Source organism: Nestor notabilis, unplaced genomic scaffold (genome assembly GCF_000696875.1).
Source record: "Nestor notabilis isolate BGI_N333 unplaced genomic scaffold, ASM69687v1 scaffold34031, whole genome shotgun sequence".
Taxonomy (NCBI): Eukaryota; Metazoa; Chordata; class Aves; order Psittaciformes; family Psittacidae; genus Nestor; species Nestor notabilis.
The window spans coordinates 516-17,061 of NW_009915731.1; the positions used below are offsets into that span (position 1 = coordinate 516).

General features: G+C 40.7%; 2 protein-coding genes across 2 annotated transcripts; one reads left to right on the plus strand and one right to left on the minus strand.

Moving 5' to 3' along the window:
• The first annotated feature begins 1,482 nt into the window (after positions 1-1,482).
• HNRNPAB (heterogeneous nuclear ribonucleoprotein A/B) lies at positions 1,483-6,041 on the plus strand. The gene is made up of 7 exons (XM_010024281.1): positions 1,483-1,511; positions 2,084-2,252; positions 2,337-2,495; positions 2,900-3,031; positions 4,944-5,052; positions 5,146-5,298; positions 5,377-6,041. Exons 2-7 carry the CDS (start codon positions 2,088-2,090, stop codon positions 5,445-5,447), a joined length of 789 nt encoding a protein of 262 aa, XP_010022583.1. The 5' UTR covers positions 1,483-1,511; positions 2,084-2,087; the 3' UTR covers positions 5,448-6,041.
• A 3,658-nt stretch (positions 6,042-9,699) lies between these two features.
• On the minus strand, positions 9,700-15,130 carry PHYKPL (5-phosphohydroxy-L-lysine phospho-lyase). Its single transcript, XM_010024283.1, has 11 exons — positions 15,010-15,130; positions 14,028-14,187; positions 13,343-13,417; positions 12,421-12,508; positions 12,215-12,331; positions 11,917-11,999; positions 11,448-11,673; positions 11,031-11,185; positions 10,446-10,535; positions 10,102-10,232; positions 9,700-9,752 (listed from the first exon to the last, which is right to left on the minus strand). Exons 1-11 carry the CDS (start codon positions 15,062-15,064, stop codon positions 9,700-9,702), a joined length of 1,233 nt encoding a protein of 410 aa, XP_010022585.1. The 5' UTR covers positions 15,065-15,130.
• Positions 15,131-16,546: the final 1,416 nt, after the last annotated feature.

The window sequence follows — 16,546 nt, forward strand, 5'->3', positions numbered from 1 at the left end:
GCTGAAACCACAGTAGCATGATAGGTTTTGGCTGTAAGGGAAGGAGTAAGACTTGTACAAGTTTCTTGTAAGCTAGGGCCGGATGTACCTTTTGCAGGCACTAGAAGGACTGAGAACCAAACCCTTAAGCTGTGTGCCAATTTTCTGTTTACTGCTTTTGTGTTCTGCCCTGAGAAGTGGCTGATACCCTTTCTTGCTAGGAGGTGACAATTTCAACCCCAGATCCATGTGTTAAAACAAGAGCTGTCCAAGGCTACTGTCAGCACCCTGAACTCTGAGTATTTTGTTAACAGCTGAAACATGCTTTGATTTAGCTGCACTAATATGTGCTGGAGGAAAAGAGAAGCTGCATGTTAAGAGTGCAAATGTCATCTGCATGGCTCCTGAAGGCCAAGCAAAATGCTAGGAATTTGGCCTTAATTTGCAAGAGTCTATATTGTGTTACTTAATATATGTAGGTATCAGACATTCCAACTACAAAACAAAGGACTGTAAATTATGAGGTGTAATATTGATTGCTGTGGTAAGAGGTGAATTTTGCATGTGGCAGGATCTGTGTGTGTACCACAAGCCCAACCTGATGGCATAAGGCTGCTTCCAGACAAATTCCTGTCTACCCCACAACCGATGTATTTCTCTTGATCATTCTGTAAGTGTAGCCAATAATGACAGGGAATGGGAAGCCACTGTTGGTCTGTTCAAATTATAGCAGCAGTGCTTGGTCAGTAAGCAAGATGGTGTGATGGGAAGGAATCTGTCAATTTACCTTTCTTTCACCTATAATAGAAAGGCTTAGTAAACTTTGTAAGGCATTTCTCTGTTGTAACGGCTGCAAGAAGCCCACAAACAACTTGCACCTTATGTCTCATGCTGTACTTGATAGTGCACAGCTTGGTCTTCTGGAGAAAAAAAAATAAGGGTTTAGCCTACAAAGTGTATGGTTACATGGTTTCATTCAGTTTGAGGAGGAAAGAAGGCAAAGAAACCCCAAACAACCACATAGGTGTTTTTCTGATACTGCCTTTTGAACATAAATGGATGCTGGTTCTGGGAAATCAATTACACATAAACACCAAACCCCCTTTTTAATTTTTTTATACATAGACTAGTTTCTAAAATGCTCCTGGCTTCTAATGCCAAATCTAGGTTGCCTCTAAACAGAGTAATGACAAACTGCTTTAATCTATAAGTCTATAGTTAGGTAAAAAGGCTGGGATGCTTTTAAAAGCTTAGTTTGTTACCTTGGAAACTCTGAAAATAGAAAATACAGCCAAGTTATTAATGTTTTAATTTGAAAAGCGCCTTGCTGACTGATCAAAGTTTTGTTAACTTCACTTCTGTATTGCATTTCACTAGTGGTTAGTTCTTTGGGATGCTTCAGAGGATGTTTTAGGGTAAGTGGGCAGGGAAGTACTGTATTGGCCCCTCATGAGAGTAAAGACTAACAGTTGAGATACTTCTGTAGTACTGATGAAGATAGAACTAGATTCAGTAACTAAGCAGGAAGAAGTGCACAACATGGTAGTTAAGACAGGTCCAAAGTCCCATCTGTTGTATGTGGCTGTTCTTGGAGGCCATAGATACCTGGTTTAAATCTTGCAGGTGGTTCTTAGGACTAAAACTTTTACCACCATTTGTCCGAATCCTAGAAGAGCTTGAATATTTTGCTTTTGATGCCTTATTCTATCCTGAATGCTTTTAAAATAGTAGGAATAATCCTAGGTTCTTTCAGAAACTGAGTTGGCAGTACTTGATAATCAGTACTGCTTTGATGCAAGTAACAGAATACTGCTGAAAGAATGTAAGTGATTGGCAAGGGATATTCTGGCCAGTTTTTACTGATTCTTGTAGCCTGCAATAAACTTCAAGATGTGTGGTGTCATTTTCTTATAAAGAAGGGGGGCACACACCCACCTTTGAGAACTCTTGTTGTATCACTAGCTTTTGCCAGCTAACTTTCAACAGTTGGCGCTGTTTCTGACAACGCTGCTGAGGTGTGTACCACTGTGAGCACCTTGCTGCATGTGCTTTTCTGGAGTGCTTCCTGAATCTAAACAGCTTTTTTGTCTCTTTGAAATTTCAGGAAGATGTTTGTTGGTGGCCTCAGCTGGGATACAAGCAAAAAAGACTTGAAAGATTACTTCACCAAATTTGGTGAGGTGACTGACTGTACGATAAAGATGGACCCTAACACAGGAAGATCCAGAGGCTTTGGATTTATTCTCTTCAAAGAACCTGGGAGTGTCGAAAAGGTGACTTTAAGCTTCATAGTTCAGATTCCTGACTTTTAGGGGAAGCTTTTCAGCTTGAGTTAATCATATCAAACTATCTTTCAGGTTCTGGAACAGAAAGAACACAGGCTAGATGGACGACTAATTGACCCCAAGAAGGCCATGGCAATGAAAAAGGATCCAGTGAAGAAAATATTTGTTGGTGGACTCAACCCAGAAGCCACAGAAGAGAAAATCAGGGAATACTTCGGAGAGTTTGGAGAGGTGTGTAATGTTACCTTGGTAAACACTGAAGTATACAGTCTTCAGTTGCTGTTTAGTTTACTAATAATTTGCAAGTTGCAGATTAACTTTAAATGTATTAAGGCTTCTGTAACTGATGCAGAGGTTTCCCATCTTGAGAGCAAGGGAGGCACATACTGTACTGGATGCTTCCATTGATAGACACTCTTGTCTTAAACATTTTATCAGAAGTTAAAACTGGTTTTAAGAGCTGCAAAATTGAAACCTCTGGTTTGAAAACCGATGTTAGTATAGGAAGAACATTGCAACTGTGGTGTTGCATAATATGCATAGACAGGAAACTTAAGAGTTTTACTGTCCCAAATGCCATGTACTTAACTGTTGTGCTAAAATACAAGTCTGAAAACAGTATTTCTTGCCTTCAGATTGAAGCAATTGAACTTCCAATGGATCCAAAGACCAACAAGAGGAGGGGGTTTGTCTTCATCACTTTCAAGGAAGAAGATCCAGTGAAGAAGGTTTTGGAGAAGAAATTCCATAACGTCAGTGGAAGCAAGGTAGAAACTTTGACTTTAACTTTTTGTCCAAGTTATGAAGTGTAATACCACTGCACCTGTAACCTGAAAAGGATTTTGTAGACACCTGGTCTCAAGGTACCAAAATTACAACAAGGACAAGCAGGTGTTTTGCCCTAACTTCAGTCACAGAGGCTATCAAGGTTCCTTTGCCAGTACTTGTGGCTTTAATACTTGCTATGCTCTAGGGGCTTTTGTATGTAAGGTATCTAATTGCATTCATTAAATACATGTGGGAAAAGTGGCTTATTTATGTATCAGTCCAGCAATGTAAACTATTTGAACATATATATATCTGTGCATAAAGCACGCACATAAATTCAAGGCTTAGAGACACTTAACTTTGTAAGCAGCTGGCTGGAACTGCCTCTGTCTGACATGGCACATTCTGGTGTCTTCTCTCAGAAGCCCCCCACTGCTACCAAAACCATGTCATGTAAACCAAATGCAAGGATGCACAGAGTAAACTTTTTATGGCACCTTGTACCTGATCAGCTGGTTATGTGAAATACACTAAATGTGGTGTGAGATGCTCTGAAAAGCTGACTGCTCCTCTGTGGAACTAGCTAATAGAGACTCATGTGTCAAGCTAATAAGAGGGAGGACTGGAGGCAAATGATGTGTGCTGGCTGGAGGTATCCCTCTTCCCTTTCTCCATGGCCAGTAACCATACAGTAGATCTGTATCTAGATCTGGTCATAATGAGCCAGTGACTTAGACTGCACTTAATTTAATGGTCTTGACGCAGCACAGAATAATCTTTGGCAAATGTAATGCACTGGTAGCTGTCAAGACACAAAAAAAGCGGCTTGTTTTCAGGACAAATGAATACTCATTGCCAAGAGAGTGGAAAACACATCTGTATCTCATAACTGAGGCTTGTTTGTGTTACAAATGTGATAATAAAAAAGAGCAGGTTACCTTAAAGCTGTGGTGAGGAATTCCAAGCCATGCTTGCTTGAGTGCTGCTATCACAGGGAGTTGTTCGTTTCACAGCAGCAGTAGCCTTCATCTCAGCCTGTGCACAGATTCAGGAACTAGGAAGCTGGCTGACAGTTTGAACTGCAGCTTGGGAACCTGCCTTGGAAATGCCATCATAGAATCACAGAATGATTTGGGTTGGTAAGGACCTTAGAGCTAATCCAGTTCCAACCCCCTGCCACGGGCAGGGACACCTTCCACTAGAGCAGGTTGTTCCAAGCCCTGTCCAACCTGACCTTGAACACTGCCAGGGATGGGGCAGCCACAGCTTCTCTGGGCAACCATTCTGTGTCAATTCTGTTCTTAGTATTTGATAAGTGATGATTTCAAGTGCTGGTAGATGCACCGTAGTCCAGCACAGATGCTCAGCATATACAAAGGCTGCCAGAAAAACCGTTCTTGTGCATTTCTTAGAGCCTGGTTCATTCAGTGCAGCTCTGGTGAAGTGGTCCAACAGCAGCAGCCTCATCTTGGAGGTTGTGCCAGGATAGTGGGCAGCCTTGTGGCTTCTACAGGAGCAGTAGCAATGCCAAGGTAGCCTTAGCACTTCTTCCATGGGGGAGTTGATAGAAGAGAATAGACATTATTAAAATACTCTTAAAGCAATGGCCTGCTTTGTACAGCCAGTAATGACTCACCTTTCTCTTCCATGGGGAAGTTGATGGTAGGAAATAGGTGGTATAAAATACTCTGAAAGCAGTGGCCTGCTTTGGCTGCCAGTGACTTACCTTTGCCCAGGTGGCACAATGGATCAGATGCTTCTGGGTATGTGTTAGTCCTGCTCACATGATGGGGAGCACAGCATGTATACCTCCTTTGCCTCCAGGGTAACCTCTGGCTTTCCTAGCTGGTTAGGTTGGGTGCTGCTGCTATAAGAACAGCATACACACTCATCCTTGTTTCTTATTTTCAGTGCGAGATTAAGGTAGCGCAGCCAAAAGAAGTTTACCAGCAGCAACAGTTCAGTAGTGGTGGAGGAAGAGGTAGCTATGGAGGAAGAGGCAGAGGTGGAAGAGGCGGCGGTAAGTACCACACGCACTACTTTAGTATGGACACATTCTAAATAAGTTGTGTGTACTAAAATGGGATTTTGTGGATGGTTTTCCCTTCTATAGCTCAAAGTCAAAATTGGAATCAAGGTTATGGCAATTACTGGAACCAGGGTTATGGGAATCAAGGATACGGCTATCAGCAAGGTTATGGTGGCTATGGAGGCTATGATTATTCAGGATATGGGTATTATGGATATGGACCAGGCTATGATTACAGTAAGTAAAGAGAACTGTATTGGGTATAAGCAAGCATAACTAATTAGCAGTTTAATGCATTTGTTCTCTTGTTCATAGGTCAAGGCAGTGCAAATTATGGGAAGACACCAAGACGTGGTGGTCATCAGAATAACTACAAGCCATATTGATCAAACTTATTCAGGTATGCAGTGGCATGGTCTCTTTTGGAAAATGACTGCATAGGTTTTGTATACAATGCTGTAGATGGATACTTCAGTTCTGTACCAAATTTAACTTTACAATAAATTTCTATGGCCTGTTAAATGTGCATCTTACTTGGAAGAGCTCCCTGGAAATGTTTTACATGTTTAATACTTAAAGATAACTAGTTGTCTAGACAGTGTGGTGTGTAAATTTCAGCCTTGCTGAAGTTATTAATTAATGATTTTATTAATAGGTTAAACTGAAACTGATTTTGAGGGTCTGCTTAAAGCTGCAGCTCTGCATCTAGGGACTGCCTCTTGGAGTTAACTATGGACTCTGCATTACTCCAGTTGTACAGAATGAGATGCATCTTAGGGAACCAGTGTCACTTTCCACCTTTTTATTTTGTATTGTTTTTGTGTCATACATTTCCTGTAATGGAAGTGTTAATTTTACTGTACTTTTTGGTACCTTTTTGGAATCTAATGTATTGTAAGGTATTTTACATGTGTTCTGATTCACCATGACATGGATATTGAAGCTATCCTAGCTTTTGAAATAAAAAAGGCGTAATCTAGTGTCTTGTGCCATTCTTCAGCTTATGTATTAGTAAAACGCCAGCATCCTGTTCCCAGAACTTAGTTCATGGCAGTACCTTGGTAGATGAAGAGTTGTGCTTCCATTTTTTTTAATCTTAAAACTAGAAGGCTGTATTGGTAGTTGTGCTCACTTGCAGTTAAGTGGCAGCTGAAAACTGCAGTCACTTCTGCCTGGAGGTTATAGAAGAGAATTGAGGTGGAAAGCCCCAGCTGTTGTGGAGGCTGTGCTGGCAGCTCATGCTCTAGACAAGCACAGAGGCTCAGCATAACTGTATTTAGTGTCTGCATTATAGGGCTGTGCTAGGAGGAGCCAGAGGTGTAGGTTTCAGGTAGGGCTTGGGAGTCTAGACAGCACTGCAGGAGGAAGTCGAGCTGTGCAAGCAGCTGGCTGCATTTCCTTCATGTTCACTGCCTTGAGTCTGAGACTTTTCTACAAGTTCTTAACTGTATGTTATACAATAACCTGCCTTGAAAGACAGGTTAGACAGACATTAAATTACCAATGCAAAGTCTGAGTATCTGCAGCCTTTTTCTGCATCAAAAAAGGCTAAAAAAATCTCCACTAAAGTTGTGGGTAGAGAAACAACAACAAAACATGTCTTTCAGAAAGAGATGAGTGACCAGCTCTGAATAAGCTCTCTTTTTTTTTTTTTTTTTTTTTTTTTTTTTTTTGACTAGTTGACCACTATTTGAAGGCAGTTAACTATTACGTTATTTGCCTCTCTGGCTGCAGAATACTCCCAATCTCAGATTTATAAGTAAGTAGCAAGTCTGGCTGCACAAAGTAAACTTCTAACCTTTAATCAATTTAATCTTTCCTTTTAAAAAGTTGTAAGTTTTTTTTTTTTTCTTACCATGAATTCTATTTGAATAAATGGGAACCAGAAGTGGAATCAAACCAAGACGCTAAGACAAGGCACAAACATGTTACTAGTGACCTTTTCAGGGTTTTTTTTTTAAACAAGGATGCAGCTATTCCTGCAGGGACTATAACATGCTGCTCCCTGCTGGCTGTCCTTGGAAAGAAAAACTTGCTGTATAGTTACAAGTCCTTAAGACTCTTACAAGCCTGTAATACTTTCTGGTGTTAAGTGGAAATCTGGAATATAAAAAAGATGAATCAGATCTTCAATCTGACAGTTGATATGACACCTTTACAGCTGGAGTATGCAACCTAATGCCCAACTAGCAAATGAAATTGCCTACCACTGAAAGAAATAAGTACAGTATTTAAAAGTATTACGGTTTCAGGATGTAAAATTGAAATGCTTTACTCTATTGCATACTTTAACTTGTTTTCCTATGAAATAAGGGGTAGCAGAGTATTTTTCTAGCAAATAGTTTGCCTTCCAATGGGGAATGTGCACAGTATGAGACCCATACTGCTGCAGTGTATTAGCAGTAGTCTGTCAGCTGGCTGTTACTCTGGTGGTGTTGGAAGGAGGTGTGTTCTCAGGTGATGCTTCCTTGGCAGGTGATGTGGCTTTAAGCAGAAATTGAGGATACTGGTACTTAAATGCAGAGCTGGCTTTCCCTGTATTCTTTGCCTGAAAAGTTTGTGACACAACATGTAATTGCCTGGTGAAAGCAAGGGCTTGTGCACAAGGTTGTTGCTTATGGCTGTAATGAACTCTTACTTTACTAATCCTACTTGGAGATTTCTTGAGGACACAGAGTATTTTGTAAGAACCGGTTTGGGAGCCGTGGCCCTCCCCCGTCTGTTCCTCGTGCGTTTGATGTTACAGGTTTGGGACTGAAGTTTGTGACTTAATCTGGTTACAGAGACTGTTAACTATAGTGTTGTTAGGGACCTTGTTCTGAAACTGGTTAGAGGAGCCTGGGTGTACTGGCAGCTAGAATGGTGTTTGCATAGGTAGCTGCAGATTTAAAGAGAGAACCCACTGGCTCATCTTCATTTGCAAAAGTCATAACCTGAAAGAGCATGAATTTAGAACATGTAGTTTATAGCAGCTACTAGAAATACATTCCTTTATAATCACTTTTAGATAATGCTGTTTTTAAATAAAAGCCAATTCCACACTTCTGCCAGAGTTGAAACAAGCTCTAGCAAAATTTATTTCTCTGAAAGCTTTTACTAATAACAAGATAACTGAAAATAATAAAATCAGAGGTAACTTATCTGGTCTAAGACATGCTAGGATGAAGGTTAAATGTGCATAATTATAGTAGAATAGTGTTTCTTAGTAGATGATCTTGAACATTGTTTGAAACCTGTGGAAAGAAAATAATGTTACGGGTTTTTGGTTTGGTAAAAGCATCATTGACTTGGTCATTGCCTCATCTCGCTTACATTATATGTAAGTGTCACTAGTAGTGTACTTAGTAAGAGGTTTTTTGCATTCTTGGTTTCCTGTAGAAAATAAAGGCATTTTTTGTGCTTAGTTTAGATTGCAGACAAGTCCATGAAGTCACTAGGTCTTTAAGTTAAACTGGCACTGTCAAGTAATCTGTCTGTTCTCAAGAATAAGTAGTACCATCAGCTGTATGTCTTTCCGTTAACTTGCTAAATAAAATATTAACACATTTTTCTTGTGCCTGCTATACTAATATTTTAATGAACTAAAGACATGTTTCTCCTTAGCTCAGGGCCATAGCACTGTGAATCTAGTATGGTGGTTGAGGCCACCAACTATAACATTGATTACAAGCATTATATGAGGTACATTCCCATCTAGGAACTTAGAGTTTTACTGGGTGCTTGGTTAAAATACACTTGGTTGCCTTTTAGAGTAGGTTGAAGTACTTCTTTCCAAGTGTGTTGGTATTGAGGTGTTAACTGTGTAAGTAAGTGTGCACTCTGCATATGAGTGTGTGGCAAAATTAATTGCAGGTAGATGTTCTCTGTAAGCAAGCTGTAGAGGGACCTCAGCAGAGAATAAGATATATGAGGCTTGGAAGATTTAACAGGACTTGAGTCTTAATGATGCCCATGAACTTCCAAGTAAAGGAGTAAATTGATGCCTCAGCATGAGATAACAGCCATGAACCTGGAAAGATCCTGCAAAGTAGTCAAAAACGCTCAAGAGAACAGTACTATTTCAAGTCACATGTTAAGTAAAACAGGAGCTGTAGTATTAAAAGTACTGTTTATATTGGTCTTCATAAAGCTGTTGGCATAAGTGGAGGTTCCCAAATTGTGGCATGCAGAATGTACAGTGCTCCTGATGTCAAGGTCAGTTAAGTGGAGACTTGCTGAGAAGTAATTATACAGCTGGAACAGCTTCTGACTAGAGACTTGAGGCACTGAGCAGCATAAAAGCTGTTTTCATCTTGATGTGCATGTCATTTGCATGCCAGGGGTTAAACCCAGTCACTCTTAAAGCTCCCCAGACAAGCACAGCATGCTCTAATTGTAGGCTTTTCTGGGATATGGTGGACGTAGCTTACAAACAGTTGAGTATGAACAGTGTGTGTGGAAGTGTCAGACTGAGTTCTAGATGTACACAAAGTCTGGTCTGTGCTTCTAGATTGCCAGAAATGCCTGCAAACTAACTTCGAGTAAAAGCATCTCCAAGGATGCTTGGTCCTGCTCCAGTGCCAGTGACAATGCTTGTGAAGTTATGTCTAGGAACCTTGGCTTTTAAATAGTAAAAGATGAATATAGATAAATACCTGCTCAGGTAGCACAAGCGGATGTTTTCTGTTGGTTCAGATGTTCTTTTTCCATATCTGGAAAGAGCAGCAGCAACAATTTAGCAAACTCATGACAGTGCAGAAACTTGTTTCTGACTTGATTAATACTGAGTGTGCAGAAACTGTATAAAAAGCCAAGTGTCAAATGCACACAGGCAAAGCTATTTTAAGGCCTGTGCATCTGTGGAGTAAATAGTTTTGATGGGGAACTTTAAACCAGAATAATTCAGAAGTGAAAGCTACACTTGAATTGACTAAGCCTTATTTCCTGTGTGCTCAGTATCTACCATCTTGGCTGTTTTAGCATCTCTAAAAAGCAGGCTCAGCATTGACTTTAAGGCAGTCCAAAAGCAACCCTCTATAAGGCAGGGTTGATCTGTACTACCTGTTAGTAGCTTGTCAATTGTGTCCACAACAAATCTTGCATCCTCCTTATTGAAGCACATTGGGGGCTTGAATTTAAGTACATTTCTTCCTGGTCCATCTGTACTCAGTAGAATATATTCTTCCTTAAGTCTGGAAAGAAAATACCAAGGAATTATGTTTGTCTCTGCATATAGTTCAGAAGAAGTTAGCATCAGCATGCAGGCTGTCCAGACAATGCCCATCTGCACTGGCTGGTATCTTTTTTCTGTCAGTTGGCTATATTTTAACAACTACTGAGTGGCCAGATTACTTTGTTATTGTGTGCCTGCCTTGCACATGGAAGAACATAATTGTCCTTTGTACCTTGTTATTAGATACTCTGCTTCTGCTGTGGCTGGGGTCCTTTCTGCTTGATCTTTGATTAAGTCCACTCCAATGAATAAGCCAGAACCCCTTTAAAAGAAACAAAAATGGTCAAATCTGTGTCAAAGGAAGGGAAGTGTAAGTGAATTAAAGGTTTTAGTGAGACCAGACTGTTCCTGCATGGGAATTACCTGATGTTTGGCTAGTGATAGAAAGGGTATTGCTGTTTTGAAGAGCTGTAGTAATACAGCACAGACTTTTATCTGCTCAGAATGGCAGTGCAGGACATGGAGCATATTTTCCATCCAGCTCATTAATTCTCTTCTTTTTGCACTTGAAGTAAGAGTTCAAACAGGAAAGTGAATTCCTTTAGCAACTAACACATCAATAAAGCAATACTGGCCCAGGGTGGCAAAGTATATCAGGCTTTTGATAAGCTTCAAGTTGGTTTTAATCTGATGCACAGCAGGCTCTTGGATTTTCTCTGAAAACACTGATTTGATGAGTATCTTAAAACCACATCAGTTGGATTGAGTGTGAACCAAACAAAAAAGCAGCTAAAAACTGTAAATAAGGTGCTGATACCTGACATCACCAATGATGGGATGCTTCATTTTCTGCTCCTTGAGTAGCTCCATCAAGAAATTTCCTACTTCTGTGGCATGAGCCTGAAGGTGCTCCTTCTCAATCACATCTAACACAGCTAATCCAATCGCACATGAAACAGGGTTTCCTCCAAACTGAGCTCAGGAAAAGAGCACACATAGTCATGGAAAGGGAAAAATGATACAAGCATGTCACTGAGAGTGTGGCCTCAGTGATAATATGAGCATACTGCCATTTTTATCAGATAAAGCCAGTAAGTAGAAGGCTATGTGCTAGAAAGATACAAATATTATAAACAGTAACTGAGTGATAAAGATTAATAAAAAGACTGCATGGTTAATTTTAATACTTAGATTCCTGTAGAGAAGGGGAGTTTGGGCAGCTTTACTTACTTACTGTATTAAAATACTCAACTCCTGTGGCTGCAAATGCTTCTGCAATTTCTTTTGTTGTTGCTACACAGGCAATGGGGTGCCCATTTCCTATTGGTTTCCCCATAGTGACAATATCAGGTACAAAGTCTTCTCCCTGCAGCTGGAATGCCCAAAAGTGCTTGCCAACCCTGCCAAAGCCAACTTGAATTTCATCAGCAATAAATACACCTCCTGCCTTGTGCACATGCCTGTAACATAAGAGATTTTACTGTCTCATTTAAGAGAATAAACAGAACATAGTATTTACTGTTGAAGAACATGCAGAAAGCATTACTTTAAAGCATGTCTTTGCCTTAGAAAGTTTACATTCTAACATGAAAGCATAGGTCATTTCCTGCCTATCAAGCTATATGCTACAGCAGGCAGAGAAATTCTCTTATCTGTAGTTCACAAGTATGTTAAATTTCAAAAGATAACAAATGACCACTTACTCTGCAGCCTTCTGAAAATACCCTGCTGGTGGAATGATCTGACCACCCACACTTGGCAGAGACTCAGCAAAAAATGCAGCAATCTGAAAGAAGAAGTAGCATGTAATGTCTTACCACAGCACTGAAAGTTGTGGAAACTGTGTGAAGAGTTAGCAAGCTCTCTGGCATGGGGTGGTTCTTGCAGTATTATGTGATCTTTCCTCTTTGACAAGTCTGTACCACCTGGCTCAGTAATCCTGAATGGCATTGACAGGCAGCTGTGCTCAATTCTAAGGCAAGACAGATGCCTCTTTCTTACCTTTCTGCCTCTCTTATGTGCTTGCTCAATAATATTTTTCACTTCATTAGCATAGGCTGTTACTGAATCTTCATGGTCTTCTCTGTAAAGTCCTCTGTATGTGTCTGGAACAGGAGCCTGTGTAAAGGAACAGTATATTCAGTATATCATAAGTAAGACTTCACTAAATTGACAAGTAGTTGATAATTATAGCGTGATGTACGTACCACGTGGACCCATTCCTTCTGTCCTTCTAGATTTCTGAATTTATATGGGCTTATGTCAATCAAGGATGTCAGATGTCCATGGTAAGCACTTAAAAACAATTAGCAGAACTAAAAAGTAATTTCCTCAGTATCAACGAGGTCTTTAGGATTAGCATTCCTGATAGCTCAAGAGTAGCTACACTTTCACCTGGTGGGAGTACAGTCACTTTAGGTGAGAACAGCTCTGCAGTTTCTGTCAGTGAGCTTAGCACTAGTTGGATTTAAGGGATGCAGAGGCATAGTACACCCTTGGCACTGGTTTGCCTGGACCAGGGACTAGAATCACAGCAGTGTTAAGTCATAAGCACTATTACAGGACTGCAGAACTGGAAGGGACATGTCTGTCCTACTTCTGAGTATCCTCCAAGGATGGAGTTTCCAGTCCTCCTGAGCATCCTGGTTTAATATTTGACTACCTTCATGGTAAAAAAATTTTCTTTAGTGTCTCATCAGAATTCCCTCGGGTTTCAACTTACATCTGGGGTTTTTTTTCTTCCTGTCACCGTACATCTGCAGGCCTGACTCCATTTTTCTGCTCCTTCCCATTAGGGAGTTGTAGCAGCAGTAAGATCTTCCTCTAACCATCTCTTGCAGCTGAACACATCCTATGTTCTTAACCTCTCAAGCCTGTGGCTCCCTACCCATTGTGGCAGGCCACTGCTGGCCATGTTCCAGTGTGTGAGTGTCTGTCAGGGACTGGAGAACCCAGCCTGGACACAGTTCTCTGGGCTGGTGTTGCAAATACTGAACAGAGAGGAAAACTACATCTCTTAACTTCCTGGTGACAGTCTTCCTACTACAACAGGTTTTCAGAAATGTTGTGACCACACACCAAAACTGAGCCTTGTACCCCCACAGTAGATAAAATTGCCAATATACTTACTGGTCTAAAACTATAACATCCTCATGTTTTGTATACTGTCGTGCCAGTCTTAAGGCAAGATCGTTGGCTTCAGATCTACAATGAAAAAGTCAGTAAGTGTTTCATTATGGATGTCTGAGTTTGGAAATTCTAACCCCTCCCTACAGTGCTGTTTGTGTCTGCAAAGAACAGACAGAACTCGATGCATGTTACTCACAGAGCCCCTAGCAATCAGCACTCATTAGGTAGGACTGTTCACCAGAACTGAATCCACCTTAAAAAGCTGGAGTAGAGGAGCTACTTCAGAAAAGAGTTGTTTTAGCTGTAGGTTGCTTGGGAATATCTGCCCCCCAGCAGAAATATGCATTGCTATTAGAAGTAATTCCCAGTTCAGAAGACAAGTGAGACCAGAAGATAATACAGTGAACATTAACATTATAAGGCCTTGGATTATAAAACATGAAATAGAGTAAAATCCTTCTTAAAGGAAGCACTAGTTTAGTTTCCCGATAGAAGCTTACTAATGACTGAAGTCACTGAAGTTCTAAAAAGGACCACAGCAAACATGAACCTCCCAAATCATGGCTTTTGTCAGCATCTAGTCATCCATACCAAATACTGCAATTGGCTGTTGGTAAGCGAGTATTATACTTACCTACATACAGCTGGTGAGAACAAGGGATCAATTCTACCATAGCCAACTTACCCAGAATTTAGAAAATAGAAGGTGCATAACTTCCCAGGCAGTGTTTTTGAAAGTCTCTCTGCGTAGTCAACCAAGTTGTCATGAAGATAACGGGAATTCGTGTTTAACAGTTGATTTTGTTCATGGGCTGCTTTTACTATAGCAGGGTGACAATGTCCAACTGCAAGAGAGTGTGGAGAGTGGTTTGAGACTTCTTCTGTGTCACCCATGATGTTCATTCACAGATTAACGCTTGTATTTCTCTTAATAGTAGAGGGGTATCACTGGTGTTTATATTTCATCAGTGAGGCATTAATAATGCTGTCAGCAGAAGCCAGTATCAGCACACCTTGTAGGCTTCCTCTAAAAGGGTTTTTTTCCCCTCCTTAAAAAGTTTGAAGTTGCCCAATACTGTACTTTAAAGTTTGTAGTTAATACTGGAAATTGATGTGCTAAAACAAATAGTGTCTAATTTGATATTTGGATTTAGGCATCTGCATAATGTAGAAGTTTGGGAATGTGCAGGTAATCCAAGAATTATTACCCCTGTTACGGTGTTAGTGACAGCACTGGCCTCTTAGAGGTGTACTTCAAACGCAGTTACGAAGTAGCAGCTGTGTCCTAATGCACAATTAAGGTACCACACTGAGCAGTGGTCCCCTGACTGTTTGCTTAGCAGTAACTTTTACCAACCCAGCAGAATGTCAGGCTGTTTGTTGGCTGTACAGTTGGGTGCTTTGCTTGAGCTTTCATGGAAAAACTCTGTAAGTTTTGGACACGCACATCTCCAGGAAGGCAGAACAGGAAACAAGTCTGGACAGTACATTCACACACTCAGAAAGTCAACTGTAATTTCCCAAACTACAGGCTCTGGGAAGGTTTCTCCCACTTTTCCTGTTAAACAAACCCTCCCCAAACACAATGCAGTCTTGGTAATAAGTACTGATTGTTCCTTATTTTGCTTAGGAAAACGTGGTATCAAATACCATGACTTTAAGCTTACCGTGAGCAACGTTGTTGATGCAGTCAAGGTATTGTCTTCCATTCTCGTCATACATATACTGCCCTTTGGCCTTGACGATCTTCACAGGATCGTCAGCGAAGAACAGCTTGCAGGAAGAGCTGTGGCATCAGAAGGGAATATAAAACTGAATTCCAGTGGAATAAACTCCACTGGTAATATTTGCAGTTCAGTCAGTTAATGAAGGGAAAGACATTGCCCCCGTTTGTCATCCTCATTCTGGCCCTTGAAGTTAAATTTTGTTAGACTTGCAGGGAAAAAAATATGCTCCAGAACGGAAAATCCTTCACTAGGAATTTAGCCACAGCACTCAGTACCCGCCTCTGTAGGTTTATCCAGTCTTCACTATAGTTCCTTATGGTCTATGCTGTTCACCCTTCATGTCTTGAAACCCTCTTTGGTGTTTCTTACCTTGTGATTGTTCAAACCCTCTTTGGTGTCTCTTACTTTGTGATAGTTTATTATATTCTCACTCTGGTCCTGATTAATGTGGTGTGGAGATTGTTACATCAGTATAAAGCTTTGCTAACCTTAGCCGAAACCTTGAGTGATTTTGTAAGGTTGGGTCTATTTGGTGTGTTTGTTTTGTTTCACTTTTTAGATAAGTTGCCAAACAAAATGGAAACACGTGTCTGCCTAAATCTGAGTTGCAGGGATTTGACTCTGGAGGGCAATGCAAATATTCGTGCTTCATTTAGTAAAAGATTGCTTATATAAAAATACAGTAATTTGACCTTAAATACAAAATCATGGTCAAATTAACACCAAAAGGCAAGGATAAAATGAGAAAAAGGATAAAATGAGATAAAATGAGAAACTGCTTCACTATCCTTCCAGTGCAGGAAGTCCTGTGCTTTCTGTATGAGCTGGCAGTGGAGTGGTGAAACAAACAGGCAGGTTTTTGTGAGCTTGTCCTGAGTGTTGAGCAGACGCTAAGGAGGCGCAGTGAGAGGCTGCATCTTTGTTCCTGGTGGCAGGGCAGATTGGTGAGAAAGAGATTAAATGCACAGAGTAATGTTCTTCATGTTTGTGCAGTCGACACAGTTCTAATTCTGGCATTTACTTGCAGCCCAACTTCCAGATACATAACATATACCGAGATTAAAATAGCTGTGGTTCTGAATACATAAGGCACAGCATGAAAGCGTTCCCAGTTAGATACAACAGTTCTGCTGCCGCCTCTGGTAGCAGTTCACAGAACTAAATTCCTTAGGTCCGTTGAAACCATTTAAGTAATTAGAAGTTTGCAATTGAGTCTTGTGCTTCATTCCATCACACTGGGCAGACACGTTGTTAATCTGTCACGGTTTTGGTGTAATAAGAAGCTTTCCGGAGTACAGGCTGTAACTGGGTGGGTTCAGCCCCGCGTCTGCTCCCAGGAGCTGCTTTCTCAGCAGGTTAACGTTTAAACAGGCTCTAACGTGCCACACCGGTGTTCTACCTCAGTTCCGTAACCCTTCCCTCCCTAAGAAGTGCTGATCACTGTTAATTACAGTACCATCGGCCTTTGCATGCCAGC

What these genes read in the sequence shown, in the direction of transcription:
- HNRNPAB (XM_010024281.1), top strand. Translation starts at nt 2,088, where the DNA reads ATGTTTGTTGGTGGCCTCAGCTGGGATACAAGCAAAAAAGACTTGAAA. An exon ending in AACCTGGGAGTGTCGAAAAG is followed by an intron (nt 2,253 to 2,336) that starts GTGACTTTAAGC and finishes ACTATCTTTCAG; the next exon opens with GTTCTGGAACAGAAAGAACA. An exon ending in ACTTCGGAGAGTTTGGAGAG is followed by an intron (nt 2,496 to 2,899) that starts GTGTGTAATGTT and finishes TCTTGCCTTCAG; the next exon opens with ATTGAAGCAATTGAACTTCC.
- PHYKPL (XM_010024283.1), bottom strand. Translation starts at nt 15,064, where the DNA reads ATGTATGACGAGAATGGAAGACAATACCTTGACTGCATCAACAACGTT. An exon ending in CATCAACAACGTTGCTCACG is followed by an intron (nt 14,188 to 15,009) that starts GTAAGCTTAAAG and finishes ACTCTCTTGCAG; the next exon opens with TTGGACATTGTCACCCTGCT. An exon ending in CACATAAGAGAGGCAGAAAG is followed by an intron (nt 12,000 to 12,214) that starts GTAAGAAAGAGG and finishes TTCTTCTTTCAG; the next exon opens with ATTGCTGCATTTTTTGCTGA.